The 15422-nt window shown below is 45.8% G+C and overlaps 2 protein-coding genes and 1 long non-coding RNA gene across 3 annotated transcripts; 1 reads left to right on the forward strand and 2 right to left on the reverse strand.

Moving 5' to 3' along the window:
- The first annotated feature begins 4495 nt into the window (after nucleotides 1–4495).
- Nucleotides 4496–5154, forward strand: LOC127309511 (uncharacterized). Its single transcript, XR_007857191.2, has 2 exons — nucleotides 4496–4607; nucleotides 4725–5154. It is a non-coding gene; the product is annotated as an uncharacterized lncRNA (long non-coding RNA).
- A 1977-nt stretch (nucleotides 5155–7131) lies between these two features.
- On the reverse strand, nucleotides 7132–8226 carry LOC139832530 (F-box protein SKIP23-like). The gene has a single exon (XM_071822310.1). The coding sequence runs from the start codon at nucleotides 8224–8226 to the stop codon at nucleotides 7132–7134; it is 1095 nt and encodes a 364-aa protein (XP_071678411.1).
- Nucleotides 8227–8488: 262 nt separating this feature from the next.
- On the reverse strand, nucleotides 8489–15168 carry LOC139832532 (F-box protein SKIP23-like). The gene is made up of 2 exons (XM_071822311.1): nucleotides 14164–15168; nucleotides 8489–8596 (listed from the first exon to the last, which is right to left on the reverse strand). The coding sequence occupies exons 1-2, from the start codon at nucleotides 15166–15168 to the stop codon at nucleotides 8489–8491; spliced, it is 1113 nt and encodes a 370-aa protein (XP_071678412.1).
- Between the last annotated feature and the right edge of the window lie 254 nt (nucleotides 15169–15422).

A 15422-nucleotide genomic window follows, 5' to 3' on the forward strand; every position in this document is an offset into this window, starting at 1 on the left:
TCTAACATGGTGCCCTTCAACTTTGCACTTGAAGCAAACAATCTTGGCCGAATCCTTGACTTTGTCTTGGCCCTTCTTCTTGTTGTTCTTGCTCTTGGACTTGTTCTTGTTATTGGAGTTAAATCCAAGTCCACTCTTGTCATTGGGGATTGTTGCACACTTAGCATCTTGTCAAGTGCGGATTTCCCTTCATGACGCTTTTCCAAGTCTTTCTTTAAAGAAAGGACTTGAGCCTCGAGCTCTTTTATTTCCTCTACATGGTTAGTAGAAATACAAGTACTAGAGGAAGTAGAAGCTTCATTGTTAGAGCAACAAGGCAAAGTGAGTAATCCAACACAAGGTGTATCACTAGTTTGACTAGATGGATTACAAGGACTAGCACATGGCAATATAGCATTTGTAGTAGAGATTGTGCTAATGTCCACATGAGGCTCACAAGATGTTACCTTAGTGATACTAGCCTCATGAGCTAACTTTAGCTCATCGTAGGAAGTTAGAAGATCCTCAAGAGAGTGTGAGAGCGTTTTATTGCTTTCTTCCAATTCCCTACAATTGCTAGTTAGCCAATCAAGTTGAGCCCTTAGCTCAACATTCTTCTCTAATGTAGATGCTTCACAAGAATTAGAGTTAGTAGCACAAGCATCATCAATAGATTTTTCATTTTCAAGCTCATAGGATTCAATTTTTTGTGTGAGCATAAAATTAGTATGCTTCTCATCTTTTAGCTCTTGCTTGAGGAGATTGAATCTCATTTCCCCATTTTCAACATGGGACTCCAACTCCACTATGGTTTCCCTATATTTACTCAAGGTATCCATAGAGTGTTCGAGATTAGCACGAGCTTCTTTATTACCATGAAGAGAAGAATATACCATTGCCATATTATGCACCAAGATATTATATTCTTCATCATTATCATCATCATCACTCTCATCATTAGAGGAAGTGTTAGGAGTCAAAGTAGGAGATACCTTTGATCCATTTGCCATAAGGCACATGTGCATACCGGAGGATGAAGATAAAGAAATTCTTGAATCCTCATTTGAAAACATGTCTTGATCCATAGAGTGTTCGGTTTCCTCTACATTTTTAGTCAACAAAGAACTAGAGGAAATAGAAGCATTTTGATTATGGGAGCAAGACAAGGCAAGCATATCATCATGAGATTTATGTAAGCAATTTACACATGATATGCAAGGACTATCAACACAAGCATGTAGATTAATTTCAATGCTAGATGTGTTTAAGTCCAAAGAGGAAGCATTGCAATGGGATAGAGATGAAGAATCATCACTATTGAGCACAATATCAACATTGCACTTTTCCTCACCACTCACAATATCATTACCTCGTGTCTTGCTACACGTTGGTGAAGTGGAAGAAGATGAGAACTCATCACGGCCGGAGGTGGAAGCAACTTGGAGCTCTTCATGATGTGAAGGGGAAGAGAGCTCCTCGGAGTCACCACCAACCAAATGAGAAGTGGATCCACCAAACATTTCCTTAAGCTTGATCCACATCTCATGAGATGATTTTCGCTTTATATATATCAAGAACCTATGAAAATCTGGTCTCAAAGAGAATACAAGCTCATTAGATACTTGAGCTTCAAGATGTAAGTTTTTCTCATCCTCTAAAGATAGATTTTGAGGGTCCATCGGAGGAGAAAAACCTACATCTAGAAATTGCTCAATGTTTGGACACAAGGTCCGAAGTTTGCAAAGCAAGCAATTTCGCCACAAAAGATAATTTGTGCCAACAAAGATAATTGTGTCATTGTGCACTAAGTTACTAGCCGACATCTTTACTCTCAAGGCGGTGAAGCCTTAAACAAGGAGAGACCTTGCTCTGATACCAATTGAAAGATCGAGATGTCGCCTAGAGGGGGGGGGGGTGAATAGGCAATTACAAACTCTTGCGGATTTGTCTTGTAAGAATGCGGAATTAAACTATCGTTTAGTTTACAAGCACAAACCCTAAATATGCTAAGCTCAACTAAGTGTAACAATAGCAACTAGGGCTAAGCAAGATAGGCACAAGATATATGTAGCACAAGTGATAGCAAGATATATGTACTTCAAGCATGATGGCTATCACAAGGAAAGAGAGCTCGGGTATAGAAATAACCGAGGCACGCGGAGACGAGGATGTATTCCCGTGTTCCCTTGCTTTGCAACAAGGTACGTCACGTTTGGAGGAGTGGAGGTCCCACGAAGGATTCCCCGCGCCACGAAGGCTCACCCTATTCTCCGAACCACACCCACGAAGGATTATGGCCCTTTCCTTATGGTTAGCTTTTCCTCCGCTCCGGAGATGGCAAGCTCCACAACCACTTCACAAGCTCCACGAAGGAGAAGCCCGGGCCCCTTCACAATCTTCCACGAAGAGATCACCGGGACACCAACCAAGCCAACTAGGAGGTCACCCTCCAAGAGTAACAAGCTCACGGTCTCTCACTCGAACAAATCGTGGTGGAGAGCTCAACACTATGCAATGATGCAAAGCAAGAACACCGGAGGTGTTCAAATCCTTCACTCTCAAATTCCACCCAAGCAACAAATGCTAAGATGAGATTGGAGAGGAAGAACAATGGGGAAAGTCAACAAAAGACTCCAAGATCTAGATCCCAAGAGTTCCCCTCACTTAGAGAAGAAATGGATTGGTGGAGGTTGTAGATCTAGATCTCCTCTCTTAGATCCCTCAAGAATGAGCAAGAATCATGGGAGGGAAGGGAGAGGAAGCAAGCTCAAGAGGTTCAACAATGGTGGTCAAAAACGTGCTCAAGAACCCTAGAAAACTGTTGGGGAAGAAGCCCCTTTTATAGCCAAACGAAATATGACCGTTTGGGGCAGATCTGGGAGTTTTTCGTGCGGCTGGCGGAAAACCCGGTCCAGACCGGGCCAGGGACCGGGCCGCTGGCGGAAAACCCGGTCGACCGGGCCAGGGACCGGGCGCCGCTGACAGCCCCCTGGAAACCATCCGGATGGCACCGGTATGGGAGCCGGTCTGTGCCGGACGACCCGGTGAGACAGCCGGCGCGCCGGGCCAAACATGAAAAACATGATTTACAAAAACCATGATAACTTTTGCGTCCGGACTCCGATTTCGATGATCTTGGGCTTGTTGGAATGAGAACAACAAGACCTACAACTTTATGCATAGAAACATCATTGTCCACCCACGGAGTAAAAACCATAAGATGAATGTTTGACCTATCTATAAAAGAGACACCGGTAAAACCTCCAAGATTGAAAACGCAATAGAAGATGCATATGGATTCCGTTTTAGATGAACTTGGGCTTGTTGTAAAGCTAGCAACAAGCTCAAGAACCTCACACAGAGAAACACCAAGAAGCAATAAGATTTATGGAATGCAAATCATGCAAAGGGTTGAGCTCCCTAAGACGATGTGATCAAGTTACCCAACCGAAAGCCCCTCTTGATAGTGCGGCTATGTATCCTATAACCCGGTCTCCCAACAACCACCTTGAGACCGGTAAAAGGAAATCCTAGCAAGGCCATACCTTTGCCTTGCGCATCCCGCTTGATCTTGATGATATCTCTTCAAGCTCCACTCAAGCCGGAATGCCTCACTTGATCATCGTTACTTCGTGAAGACTCACAAATGCTCCCCCATACACTATGATGGGAAAGCTCCATTGATATACATCTTCACATGTCCATTATCATCAAATGGACGTCAAGCTTCAAGCATATGATCCTCTCGAGATGCTCAACTTGAACTTGCCCAACTCAACCTTGATGACGATCACCACTTGACGTCATCCTCTCATGGGCTATATGAGATCTCACTTTTGATGCATGCCCATGGAAAGATACCTAACCCACATAGACAACACAAGGGAACATATATGATGGGTTAGTTCATAAAGCATAATTGAGACGGCTTACCATACCACATGACTTCTTGTGGCACATACTTCATGCTTCATGTGTTGACCAAACTTGAATCTATTCTTCACTCTTTGTATTGGTCAACCTAGTACCTTCTCATGCTCTATCATACTATCTTGAGGTGTATATAGAATTCTTCACTTGGAATCAAGCACTCAAGATCTTGATCATTCATTGCTTATCACATAAGCTAGAGCATGGCTAATATTGAGTTCCACATAAGAACTCCATCTTCATTTCTTCTTCTTGATCATATCACATATATATCTTCATACCGATGATCTTGATGCCAATACACAAGGTATACCTTTATCTTCATGGCATTCATACTTGAATCCAACACATGGAATACAAGTAGTACCTATGGAATATTCCTTCATATAAACTCAATGAAAACATTAGTCCATTGTGGTTGTCATTAATTAGCAAAACCACACATAGGGGCAATGTACCCTTACACTATTTCCTTACCATTTTGGGTGAGTGTTTCTGTCTTGAGCACATTCTCTTTTGTTTACTCCATGCATGGTATGTGGCTAATCGATGAGTTATGCATGACTGTGCATGTATCGTGTCCGCAGGTTCCACTGGATTCTTATGGTAATTCAAGTTCAGACCTCCTCAGTTCTCGTCCACGACTCTCTGAATATGGATCCGGCGCTTTGGGCCGACATGAGAAAAATGATGCAAAAGTAATTATTTTCATTCATTTGCGCTCTATATCGATCGGCCTATTTCGTTCATCATTTCCTAATATCAAGTAACTAATTAATAACTCTCTTGTTTATTTAATTTTCTTTGCCTCGTAGGGTTTGGAGACGGTTCGTAGATACCAAGGTCGGTGAATTCAAAAAAGAGCTACATTTTAAAATGGCAGTGCGGACGACTGGGGATATTCAGCCACCGGGGACCAATCTATGTGGATACTATGTTTGTGAGAGGATCCGGAGATACTGCAATGAGCGGGACCAGAAGTGTGAGAACAACATCCTGAGGAATAACCTCCGGAAGACGCTTAGTCCAGAAGCTCGCTTCCGACCACTTCAAGAGGAACTAGCTGGATGGTTGGCGAGGGAAGTCATCGATCCTAGAGGAGAACACCATTACGATGACGTAGAACTTTATATGCACTAAATTATGGATGGAAACTTGTTCAAAATTGTATATGGTCATCCGATATTGAATATATATTGTATATGGTCATCCGATATTGAATATATATTGTATATTCCTCTTGAATTCTTTTTGGTTCTAATTTCAAATTTGTTTGAAATTGTACATTCATATGCATGTATGTAGTACCGTAGAATATGTGAAACTCCTTCAAAATTAAAACCCAAAAGAAATAAAATAATACAAATTAAAAAGAAACCAGATTTAGGGGGAGGGGGGCTAAACCCTAAACCCGGCGGAGGCCTTTAGTCGCGGTTGGCCAGAAGAACCGCGACTAAAGGTCCTCCGCCTTGGCGCTCGCCTGCGGCCCACGTGGACGGGCCTTTAGTCGCGATTCGTAAGGAACCGCGACTAAAGGGGGGGCCTTTAGTCGCGCTACTTTGGTCGCGGTTGCGCAACCGCGACTAATGGCAGTTGCGAACCGCGACCAAAGCCCCTTTTTCCACCAGTGTTCAAGTCCTTAGCCGAAAAATGGGGCCCGGATATTCTGGAAATATCCGGCCCGGATTATCCGGCCTGGTGATCCTGTTAGAGCTTCTTTTTGACATGTCTCACCACATCCATCACACATGAATATATGTATCTATATAATCCCTGTACCACTTAGACAAACATTAGTGTATCACATACATTGACATCAAACACACAAAACATATTATGAGAGATGTTCTTTCAGGAGTTCTTCGTGTTTTCGGTAGCTGTGAGATGGTTCTTTTTTACCTATAGAATGTGTTAGGGGTTTGGACCGAAAAGCTTGGACTCATAAAATGAGCGTTGGAACTCAAGTTGGCTTAAAATGTGTTTGTTTTGTTACATTAAAAATAGACAGGTTCCTCTTTATTTTTATATTTGTTTTCAATCCGGCAGTTGTCCTCGTTCTATTTATTTCAAAATTGTATCGGTTTCTGAATTATAAATCAGCTAGCCGTCCAATAGTCACTCCGGACCAAACAAAATACTCGTAATTTGTGTGAGATTATGCAATGTTCTACTACTCATTAATTTTCTGAGGTTCTTGTTATGATTATGACGCCAAACAATGTCCAAATTAATGGCTATATCTACATGGATGTTCAATGAAACCTTTCACTTAGATATAAAATTAGGTGCATGCACCTGATTACTAGGATGTCGTCGGAATTTGAATAGTACATGAGATAATGTGAATGTTTGGGTGGAATTGAAGTTGATGGTTATGTAACACTATCACCGGAAGTGCAATGTCGACAATGGGGTTGAAGAGTTTCTCATGGTTGCCATCCTCAAATCGATGCATATCAAAATAACAATGAAATATATTAGAGGTGATTTTCAGCGTTCTAGAAAAAAAACTAATACTATGACGAAACTAGGTGTGAACTACTAAAACACCATGGTTAAATTGTTTTAGAGAAGAGTCAATAGAAATAAAGTAATTTGTATTTCACTGCCGGTTTTGCGAGGTGCCTCCCATGATTGATTTCTGGCACATGGAGTCCAAAGTCAGAAATTTCTTAAGACGCGTCATGTAGGGAAAGGGTTGCACACAAAAAGAAGAAAGGAAACCTTGCACAAGGAAAAAGGCAGAGAGGCGGTGGCGGTGGAGCAGGTGTCCACGCGGGACGGCTGCGCGGCGGCGCGGGTGGTGGCGTAGCAGGTGGTGGCGACGCAGGTGGTGCCGGCAGGGGCGCGGGTGGTGGTGGGTGCAGCGGATCGGTGTGTGGCTGTGTGGCGGGAGCAGGGGTAGTTCGGTCTTCACCGATTTGTCATTGCGCGGTCCTACCTGTAAGATCCGGCCCCACTTTCAGTAACGGCACGAGACGGAAACGTTTGAAGCCAGAAGCGGTGGCAAAACTGAGCACCATTCTGCTCTAGTGGCAAAACTGAGTGTTGCGCGGGCTGTAGTGATAAACCAATAATTAACCCAAAGAAGAAAGGAAACCTGGCACAAGGAAAAAAGGCAGAGAGGGTGCAACTTACACTCTTGACAATTTTGTTCTCAAATAAATAATCCTAATGCTTAAGCTTAATACCCACATATATTTTATTAATCGCAACTGGTATTTAGCTAGTGCCGAAATATGCATGGTTCATGAGAAGACGTGGAAGGCACAAGGGGAGGGCTTGGTTGAGTAATAACATTATCATAGGAACCTCATTGTCGACAATGGGCTCGAAGACTTTCTCATGGCTGCCATCCTCAATACGATGCATGTCAATTTCCATCAGACGTCTGAAGTTGTAGATGCAATTGGCTTCAATAGAAGGAAGGTTATCAACGTTGACAGATAGAGACCGGGAGCCAAGGAAGATGGCCTGGTTTCCGATGCTCTTGATCATGCGAAGAGCCTTATTCTCGAGATCGACCCTGAAGACCTGCACCTTATCCCCGGTGGACGTCGGACCACGCACAACAAGCAGCTCCCCAGCATTGTCCACGAGAAACGGGGGCTGCCAGCACTCCCTCCAGCCGCCGACGACGACGGCGGTGAACCTCCAGCGGTCTTCCAGCACCGCGATAGTCCCTTTCATGTCCACGGCATACACGCGGCCCTGGAAGGATACCACGGACTCAAACGCGTCCAGGACCGGTTTGGCCTGTAGGATCCACCGGGAAGCGCCTCCGAAATTCAGATCGGATGAGGTTGCCACGTCGACGTCTGGGATAAGGCGAAATTGCTGATCTGCATGGAAGCTGTAGAGCACCACCATCAGCGACGAGCCCGCCGCCACGACCACCAGTCCGCCGTCGGGGGCGTGCGTTGGGTACACGGGGAAGCGGATCGAGGCGCCCGTGAAGGGGTTTAAGGCGAAGATCTTCTTGGAGGCGCTCGGCCCACGCAGGATGAGGAGGCCGTCGTTGTCCGCGGCAACGTAGGTGTAGTCGCGGAGCGCTGGCAGATCCTTCCACACGAAGCGGCCGGTGTCGACGTTGAGGAAGAGGCGGCGAGTGTCGCGCACGTTCACGTTGCTCTCCAACATGACCCATCGGCGAGGGAGGAAGCGGGGATCAGGGCCGCGCGGGTCGGCGGTGGCGTCGCGCCAGCTGTGGCACACGGCGCGGAGGCTCACGTAGCAGTCGATGTCGCCGGAGGAGAGCAAGGCGTCCCCGACGAGGTTGAGGAGCTCGGAGGGGAGCGATGACCAGTCCGCCGCCATCGCCATGGAGAGGCGCCCGCGCTCGGAGCGGATCGGGCGCTTAATTGTTGGCGGTTTGGCTGCTAATCTCTAGCGGAATATATATACAGGTCAAGTGCACGACGGATCGAAGCGATTTTTCCCCTTTGATTCCGGTGCATGACGTTTTGGAGAGCGGAATATATGCGCTTGCCTGACTGCCCATTGTTAATTTGTGTTAATTCATGCCTCTACTTATGCGGTACGAGTAGTACAGAGTAGTACCATTTAGCAGCTTGTATAACTAGAGCTTCTCCGTTGGGACACACAAGGACACTGGACCAAGCAAAGCTCGGAACAACTTCGGTAGTGAAACAACACCATAGCCGCCCAAGTACACAGCTACGCCCAGCTGCAAACAGAGAAAAATTCACAGTTCTGACCGTAACAAACGGCATAACTGCCGAAAAGTGTATTTGGCACATGAGCACCAGTGCTCCTGATTTGTAAAAATCATTTTTTTTAGATTTCAAAAAATATGAAATTAAATACCCACATACATATAAACATTCTGAAGGTATAGTAGAAATTTTGGAGAAAAATATGTTATATTTTAAGCTATATAAAAAAGACAATTTTCTGACAAATATATACCTCTATAGGTAGCCAAAAGTTTGTGTTTTTCCTGTAGCTCAAAATACAATGTAATTTCTACAGAAACTTTGCATGAATATCCAGAACATGTGTATGTATTCATGGAATAAATGTGATAATTTTTTAGAATGCAGAAATACCGTTTTTAAATATTTTGAAAACTGAGAGCACTGGTGCTCAGGTGCACCAAATTTGCTTCCCATAACTGCACAAATACATCATTTTGATACTTCACTAAGTTATACTAGTCCTTCGAATTTCATTATTACAACGCCAACAAAATTGCAGATGCAAGAAACAGTAATTCATGAACTGAATCCCAACTCCCATTGATCTTTGGACTCTAGATAGAATCACATATCCTACCAGGTTTTTTCCCCTCAGCCCGTATTTTTGAGATTACCATGAAAATCACTTTTACCGGCTACCACCGAAAAACAGTAATACCGGACGAAATATACCGGTATTTATTTAAATTGTGAAGTTTGATTAAATTTTGACGAATTTTAAATTCATTTGGGAAATCTCGGGCGGTATTATGGCACGTATTTTAGGAATTTCCAAAAATGGATAAGGGCATCTACCATTGTAGACGTTTAGTTAGGTTCATAAGTGATAAAGAAATTGACGAGTGAAACAGAAAAACGGCGGAACGCTCTATCCTCCAACGCTGGCCGCAAACCCAGACGCTAAACTAGTACCAAAATTTCACATTGAGATTGGATGCAACCCATAAAATAAAATAAAATTCCCTTATTTACGGGAAACGATAGAAATTTTCAGTTACAAGTGTACGACTGTACAAGAAGTGAGAAAACAAACACAGAAATATCCTATATAACTAAGAAGTTCATCCCCGCTAAGAGTATTTCTCTCAACATGCAAGGTGTCCACCTCATCAGGCCCACCACATCACCCTACTCATGTCCACCTCATCCCATGCATGCAATGTGGGCTGCCCAGTCCATGCGGAGAATTTGGCTATTGGATGTCCTATGCCACCTTCATCTTAATAATCTAGCTTTAGTTATGCGTGGGTTACTATTTTGACATTTGGATACATAGAAGATCAATCATCAGGTCCTCTCCGCGGGTGTGGATCCTCTACAGTTCTTCAATTACTGTACCGGTACAGTAATTGAGATATCTAACGTCCATTTAAATCTGACGTCCATCAATTGGTGTCCAGTACCTCCACGCCTCCTTAAACATAGGGAATTTGTTCCTGATTATTTCCATCACAAAACGCTGCCGGTTATGGTTAGTACTGAGGCCCGTTAGATCTAAATGGATGTCAGATCTCTGCACTACTGTACCCGGTACAGTAATTGAAGAACTGTAGAGGAGCCACGCCCCCTCTCCGCCCCTTTGCATGACCGGACATGCACCATATTAATTACCTTGCCATTGATTTATCTTCCCTTCCTAGAAACTTGATATATACCCCTTGCCATCCTTGCCTCACATTCCTTCCACAGTTCCACACCCGTCGCTTTGCATCGATGGCATCGAGCCATTGTCTTCTCATCCTTGGCTTCAAGGCATCCTGTTGTCTCCCACACCGTCCTCTACATTTACTAATCTACCAAATTAGATTGGGCCTGGAATCAGCTGCTGCAAGCTCAACTTAAGCATCGCCGTGGTGATCGGGAAGAGAAGCACTGCCGCATCGAGTTCTGTTGTCATATGCCATGCAGAGAGACATCTACGACGTGGTCAATCTGACCGGATACAATGCCTTTATCTTCCTTTGTGTTGCTTCAATGCCTTTACTTTGAATTATTGCTTTATGAGTTAACTCTTATGCAAGACTTATTGATGCTTGTCTTGAAGTGATATTCATGAAAAGTCTTTGCTATATGATTCACTTGTTTACTCATGTCATATACATTGTTTTGATCGCTGCATTCACTACATATGCTTTACAAATAGTATGATCAAGGTTATGATGGCATGTCACTCCAGAAATTATCTTTGTTATCGTTTTACCTGCTCGGGATGAGCAGAACTAAGCTTGGGGATGCTGATACGTCTCCGACGTATCGATAATTTCTTATGTTCCATGCCACATTATTGATGATATCTACATGTTATATGCACATTTTATGTCATATTTATGCGTTTTCTGGAACTAACCTATTAACAAGATGCCGAAGTGCCAGTTGTTGTTTTCTGCTGTTTTTGGTTTCAGAAATCCTAGTAAAGAAATATTCTCGGAATCGGACGAAATCAACGCCCAGGTTCCTATTTTGCCCGGAAGCATCCAGAACACACGAGAACCGCCAGAGAGGGGGCACATGGCCACCAAACCCTAGGCCGGCGCGGCCAAGGGGGGGCCACGCCCCCCTATAGTGTGGGCCCCCCAGAAGTCCACCGACCTTGCCCTTCCGCCTATTTAAAGCCTCCGTCGCGAAAACCCTGATACGTTCGACGAAACCCACAGAAACCTTCCAGAGCCGCCGCCATCGCGAAGCCAAGATCTGGGGGACAGGAGTCTTTGTTCCGGCACGCCGCCGGGACGGGGAAGTGCCCCCGGAAGGCTTCTCCATCAACACCACCGCCATCTTCATCAACGCTGCTGTCTCCCATGAGGAGGGAGTAGTTCTCCATCAAGGCTCGGGGCTGTACCGGTAGCTATGTGGTTCATCTCTCTCCTATGTACTTCAATACAATAATCTCATGAGCTGCCCTACATGATTGAGATTCATATGATGATGCTTGTAATCTAGATGTCATTATGCTAGTCAAGTGAATTTTACTTATGTGATCTCCGGAGACTCCTTGTCCCACGTGTGTAAAGGTGACAGTGTGTGCACCGTGTGGGTCTCTTAGGCTATATTTCACAGAATACTTATTCACTGTTATGAATGGCATAGTGAAGTGCTTATTTATATCCCTTTATGATTGCAATGTATTTTATATCACAATTTATCTATGTGCTACTCTAGCAATGTTATTAAAGTAGTTTTATTCCTCCTGCACGGTGTAATGGTGACAGTGTGTGCATCCGTGTTAGTACTTGGTTTATGCTATGATTATGATCTCTTGTAGATTATGAAGTTAACTATTGCTATGATAGTATTGATGTGTATTATTCCTCCTACATAGCATGAAGGTGACAGTGTGCATGCTATGTTAGTACTTGGTTTAGTATGTTGATCTTTCATGCACTCTAAGGTTATTTAAATATGAACATTGAATTGTGGAGCTTGTTAACTCCGGCATTGAGGGTTCGTGTAATCCTACGCAATGTGTTCATCATCCAACAAGAGTGTAGAGTATGCATTTATCTATTCTGTTATGTGATCAATGTTGAGAGTGTCCACTAGTGAAAGTCTAATCCCTAGGCCTTGTTCCTAAATACTGCTATCGCTGCTTGTTTACTGTTTTACTGCGTTACTACTGCTGCAATACTATCACCATCAACTACACGCCAGCAAGCTATTTTCTGGCACCGTTGCTACTGCTCATACTTATTCATACCACCTGTATTTCACTATCTCTTCGCCGAACTAGTACACCTATTAGGTGTGTTGGGGACACAAGAGACTTCTTGCTTTGTGGTTGCAGGGTTGCATGAGAGGGATATCTTTGACCTCTTCCTCCCTGAGTTCGATAAACCTTGGGTGATCCACTTAAGGGAAACTTGCTGCTGTTCTACAAACCTCTGCTCTTGGAGGCCCAACACTGTCTACAGGAAAAGGAGGAGGCGTAGACATCAGCCGCCTTTACACCTATCTTAGGTGTAAGGGCGGCACCCCGCTTGATCTTTATTTAGTAGATCCGATCCGTTATGGTTGCTCCTTGTTCTTCAAGGATTAGTTTAATATCTGCATAGTTAGGCCTTACAAACGGGTTGAAAGATCCAGTGGCGCGTAGGGTGTAGTTTGCTAGCCCTAGACAGGATGTTCCGAGGATCAACTTCGTGTTGGTTTTTAGGCCTTGCCTAGGGTCGGTTTACGATCACCGTGCGTGGCCGCCAGGCTCAATCACGAGTAGGATGTTCCGATTATGTGGTGAAAACCCTAAATCGTAGTAGGTCGTTTTAGCTTTATTTTGATCAAGCAGGACCACCATATATTCGTACACCTCGTACGAATCATGGGTGGATCGGCTCCTTGAGCCGATTCACAGGACAACCTGAGAGCCGATCGAGGCTCGTATTTAATGTTTACGTGTATGCCATGCAGGAAACTAAGCGAGGCACATCCATCACCTTCCTGACCAGGTATAGGTCAGGTGGCACGCCCTTGCACCAGCATCGGACGTGCGTGCCGAACCTTTGCGGGCCGTCGCTCGGAGGGACCAGGGCCAGCCGCAGTCCTGGGAGCCTCCCGGCTCTACTTGTGTTGCCCGTCGCTGCTCGCCGGTGGGTTTCTGACCGCAACAGTAACACTATTACCGGAAGTGCAATGTAGACAATGGGGTTGAAGAGTTTCTCATGGTTGCCATCCTCAAATCGATGCATGTCAAAATAACAATGAAATATATTAGAGGTGATTTTCAGCGTTCTAGAAAAAAAAACTAATACTATGACGAAACTAGGTGTGAACTACTAAAACACCATGGTTAAATTGTTTTAGAGAAGAGTCAATAGAAATAAAGTAATTTGTATTTCACTGCCGGTTTTGCGAGGTGCCTCCCATGATTGATTTCGGCACATGGAGTCCAAAGTCAGAAATTTCGTAAGACGCGTCATGTAGGGAAAGGGTTGCACACAAAAAGAAGAAAGGAAACCTTGCACAAGGAAAAAGGCAGAGAGGCGGTGGCGGTGGAGCAGGTGTCCACGCGAGACGGCTGCGCGGCGGCGCGGGTGGTGGCGTCGCAGGTGGTGGCGACGCAGGTGGTGCCGGCAGGGGCGCGGGTGGTGGTGGGTGCAGCGGATCGGTGTGTGGCTGTGTGGCGGGAGCAGGGGTAGTTCGGTCTTCACCGATTTGTCATTGCGCGGTCCTACCTGTAAGATCCGGCCCCACTTTCAGTAACGGCACGAGACGGAAACGTTTGAAGCCAGAAGCGGTGGCAAAACTGAGCACCATTCTGCTCTAGTGGCAAAACTGAGTGTTGCGCGGGCTGTAGTGATAAACCAATAATTAACCCAAAGAAGAAAGGAAACCTGGCACAAGGAAAAAAGGCAGAGAGGGTGCAACTTACACTCTTGACAATTTTGTTCTCAAATAAATAATCCTAATGCTTAAGCTTAATACCCACATATATTTTATTAATCGCAACTGGTATTTAGCTAGTGCCGAAATATGCATGGTTCATGAGAAGACGTGGAAGGCACAAGGGGAGGGCTTGGTTGAGTAATAACATTATCATAGGAACCTCATTGTCGACAATGGGCTCGAAGACTTTCTCATGGCTGCCATCCTCAATACGATGCATGTCAATTTCCATCAGACGTCTGAAGTTGTAGATGCAATTGGCTTCAATAGAAGGAAGGTTATCAACGTTGACAGATAGAGACCGGGAGCCAAGGAAGATGGCCTGGTTTCCGATGCTCTTGATCATGCGAAGAGCCTTATTCTCGAGATCGACCCTGAAGACCTGCACCTTATCCCCGGTGGACGTCGGACCACGCACAACAAGCAGCTCCCCAGCATTGTCCACGAGAAACGGGGGCTGCCAGCACTCCCTCCAGCCGCCGACGACGACGGCGGTGAACCTCCAGCGGTCTTCCAGCACCGCGATAGTCCCTTTCATGTCCACGGCATACACGCGGCCCTGGAAGGATACCACGGACTCAAACGCGTCCAGGACCGGTTTGGCCTGTAGGATCCACCGGGAAGCGCCTCCGAAATTCAGATCGGATGAGGTTGCCACGTCGACGTCTGGGATAAGGCGAAATTGCTGATCTGCATGGAAGCTGTAGAGCACCACCATCAGCGACGAGCCCGCCGCCACGACCACCAGTCCGCCGTCGGGGGCGTGCGTTGGGTACACGGGGAAGCGGATCGAGGCGCCCGTGAAGGGGTTTAAGGCGAAGATCTTCTTGGAGGCGCTCGGCCCACGCAGGATGAGGAGGCCGTCGTTGTCCGCGGCAACGTAGGTGTAGTCGCGGAGCGCTGGCAGATCCTTCCACACGAAGCGGCCGGTGTCGACGTTGAGGAAGAGGCGGCGAGTGTCGCGCACGTTCACGTTGCTCTCCAACATGACCCATCGGCGAGGGAGGAAGCGGGGATCAGGGCCGCGCGGGTCGGCGGTGGCGTCGCGCCAGCTGTGGCACACGGCGCGGAGGCTCACGTAGCAGTCGATGTCGCCGGAGGAGAGCAAGGCGTCCCCGACGAGGTTGAGGAGCTCGGAGGGGAGCGATGACCAGTCCGCCGCCATCGCCATGGAGAGGCGCCCGCGCTCGGAGCGGATCGGGCGCTTAATTGTTGGCGGTTTGGCTGCTAATCTCTAGCGGAATATATATACAGGTCAAGTGCACGACGGATCGAAGCGATTTTTCCCCTTTGATTCCGGTGCATGACGTTTTGGAGAGCGGAATATATGCGCTTGCCTGACTGCCCATTGTTAATTTGTGTTAATTCATGCCTCTACTTATGCGGTACGAGTAGTACAGAGTAGTACCATTTAGCAGC

This window comes from Lolium perenne, chromosome 6 (genome assembly GCF_019359855.2).
Source record: "Lolium perenne isolate Kyuss_39 chromosome 6, Kyuss_2.0, whole genome shotgun sequence".
NCBI lineage: Eukaryota > Viridiplantae > Streptophyta > Magnoliopsida > Poales > Poaceae > Lolium > Lolium perenne.

Bases quoted from the DNA above. Each gene is read 5' to 3' on its own strand.
- LOC139832530 (XM_071822310.1), bottom strand. From the start codon at position 8,226: ATGGCGGCGGACTGGTCATCGCTCCCCTCCGAGCTCCTCAACCTCGTC.
- LOC139832532 (XM_071822311.1), bottom strand. From the start codon at position 15,168: ATGGCGGCGGACTGGTCATCGCTCCCCTCCGAGCTCCTCAACCTCGTC. The intron at 8,597-14,163 runs GTTCCTATGATA...CTCTGTTTGCAG, and splicing joins AGCCCATTGTCGACAATGAG to CTGGGCGTAGCTGTGTACTT.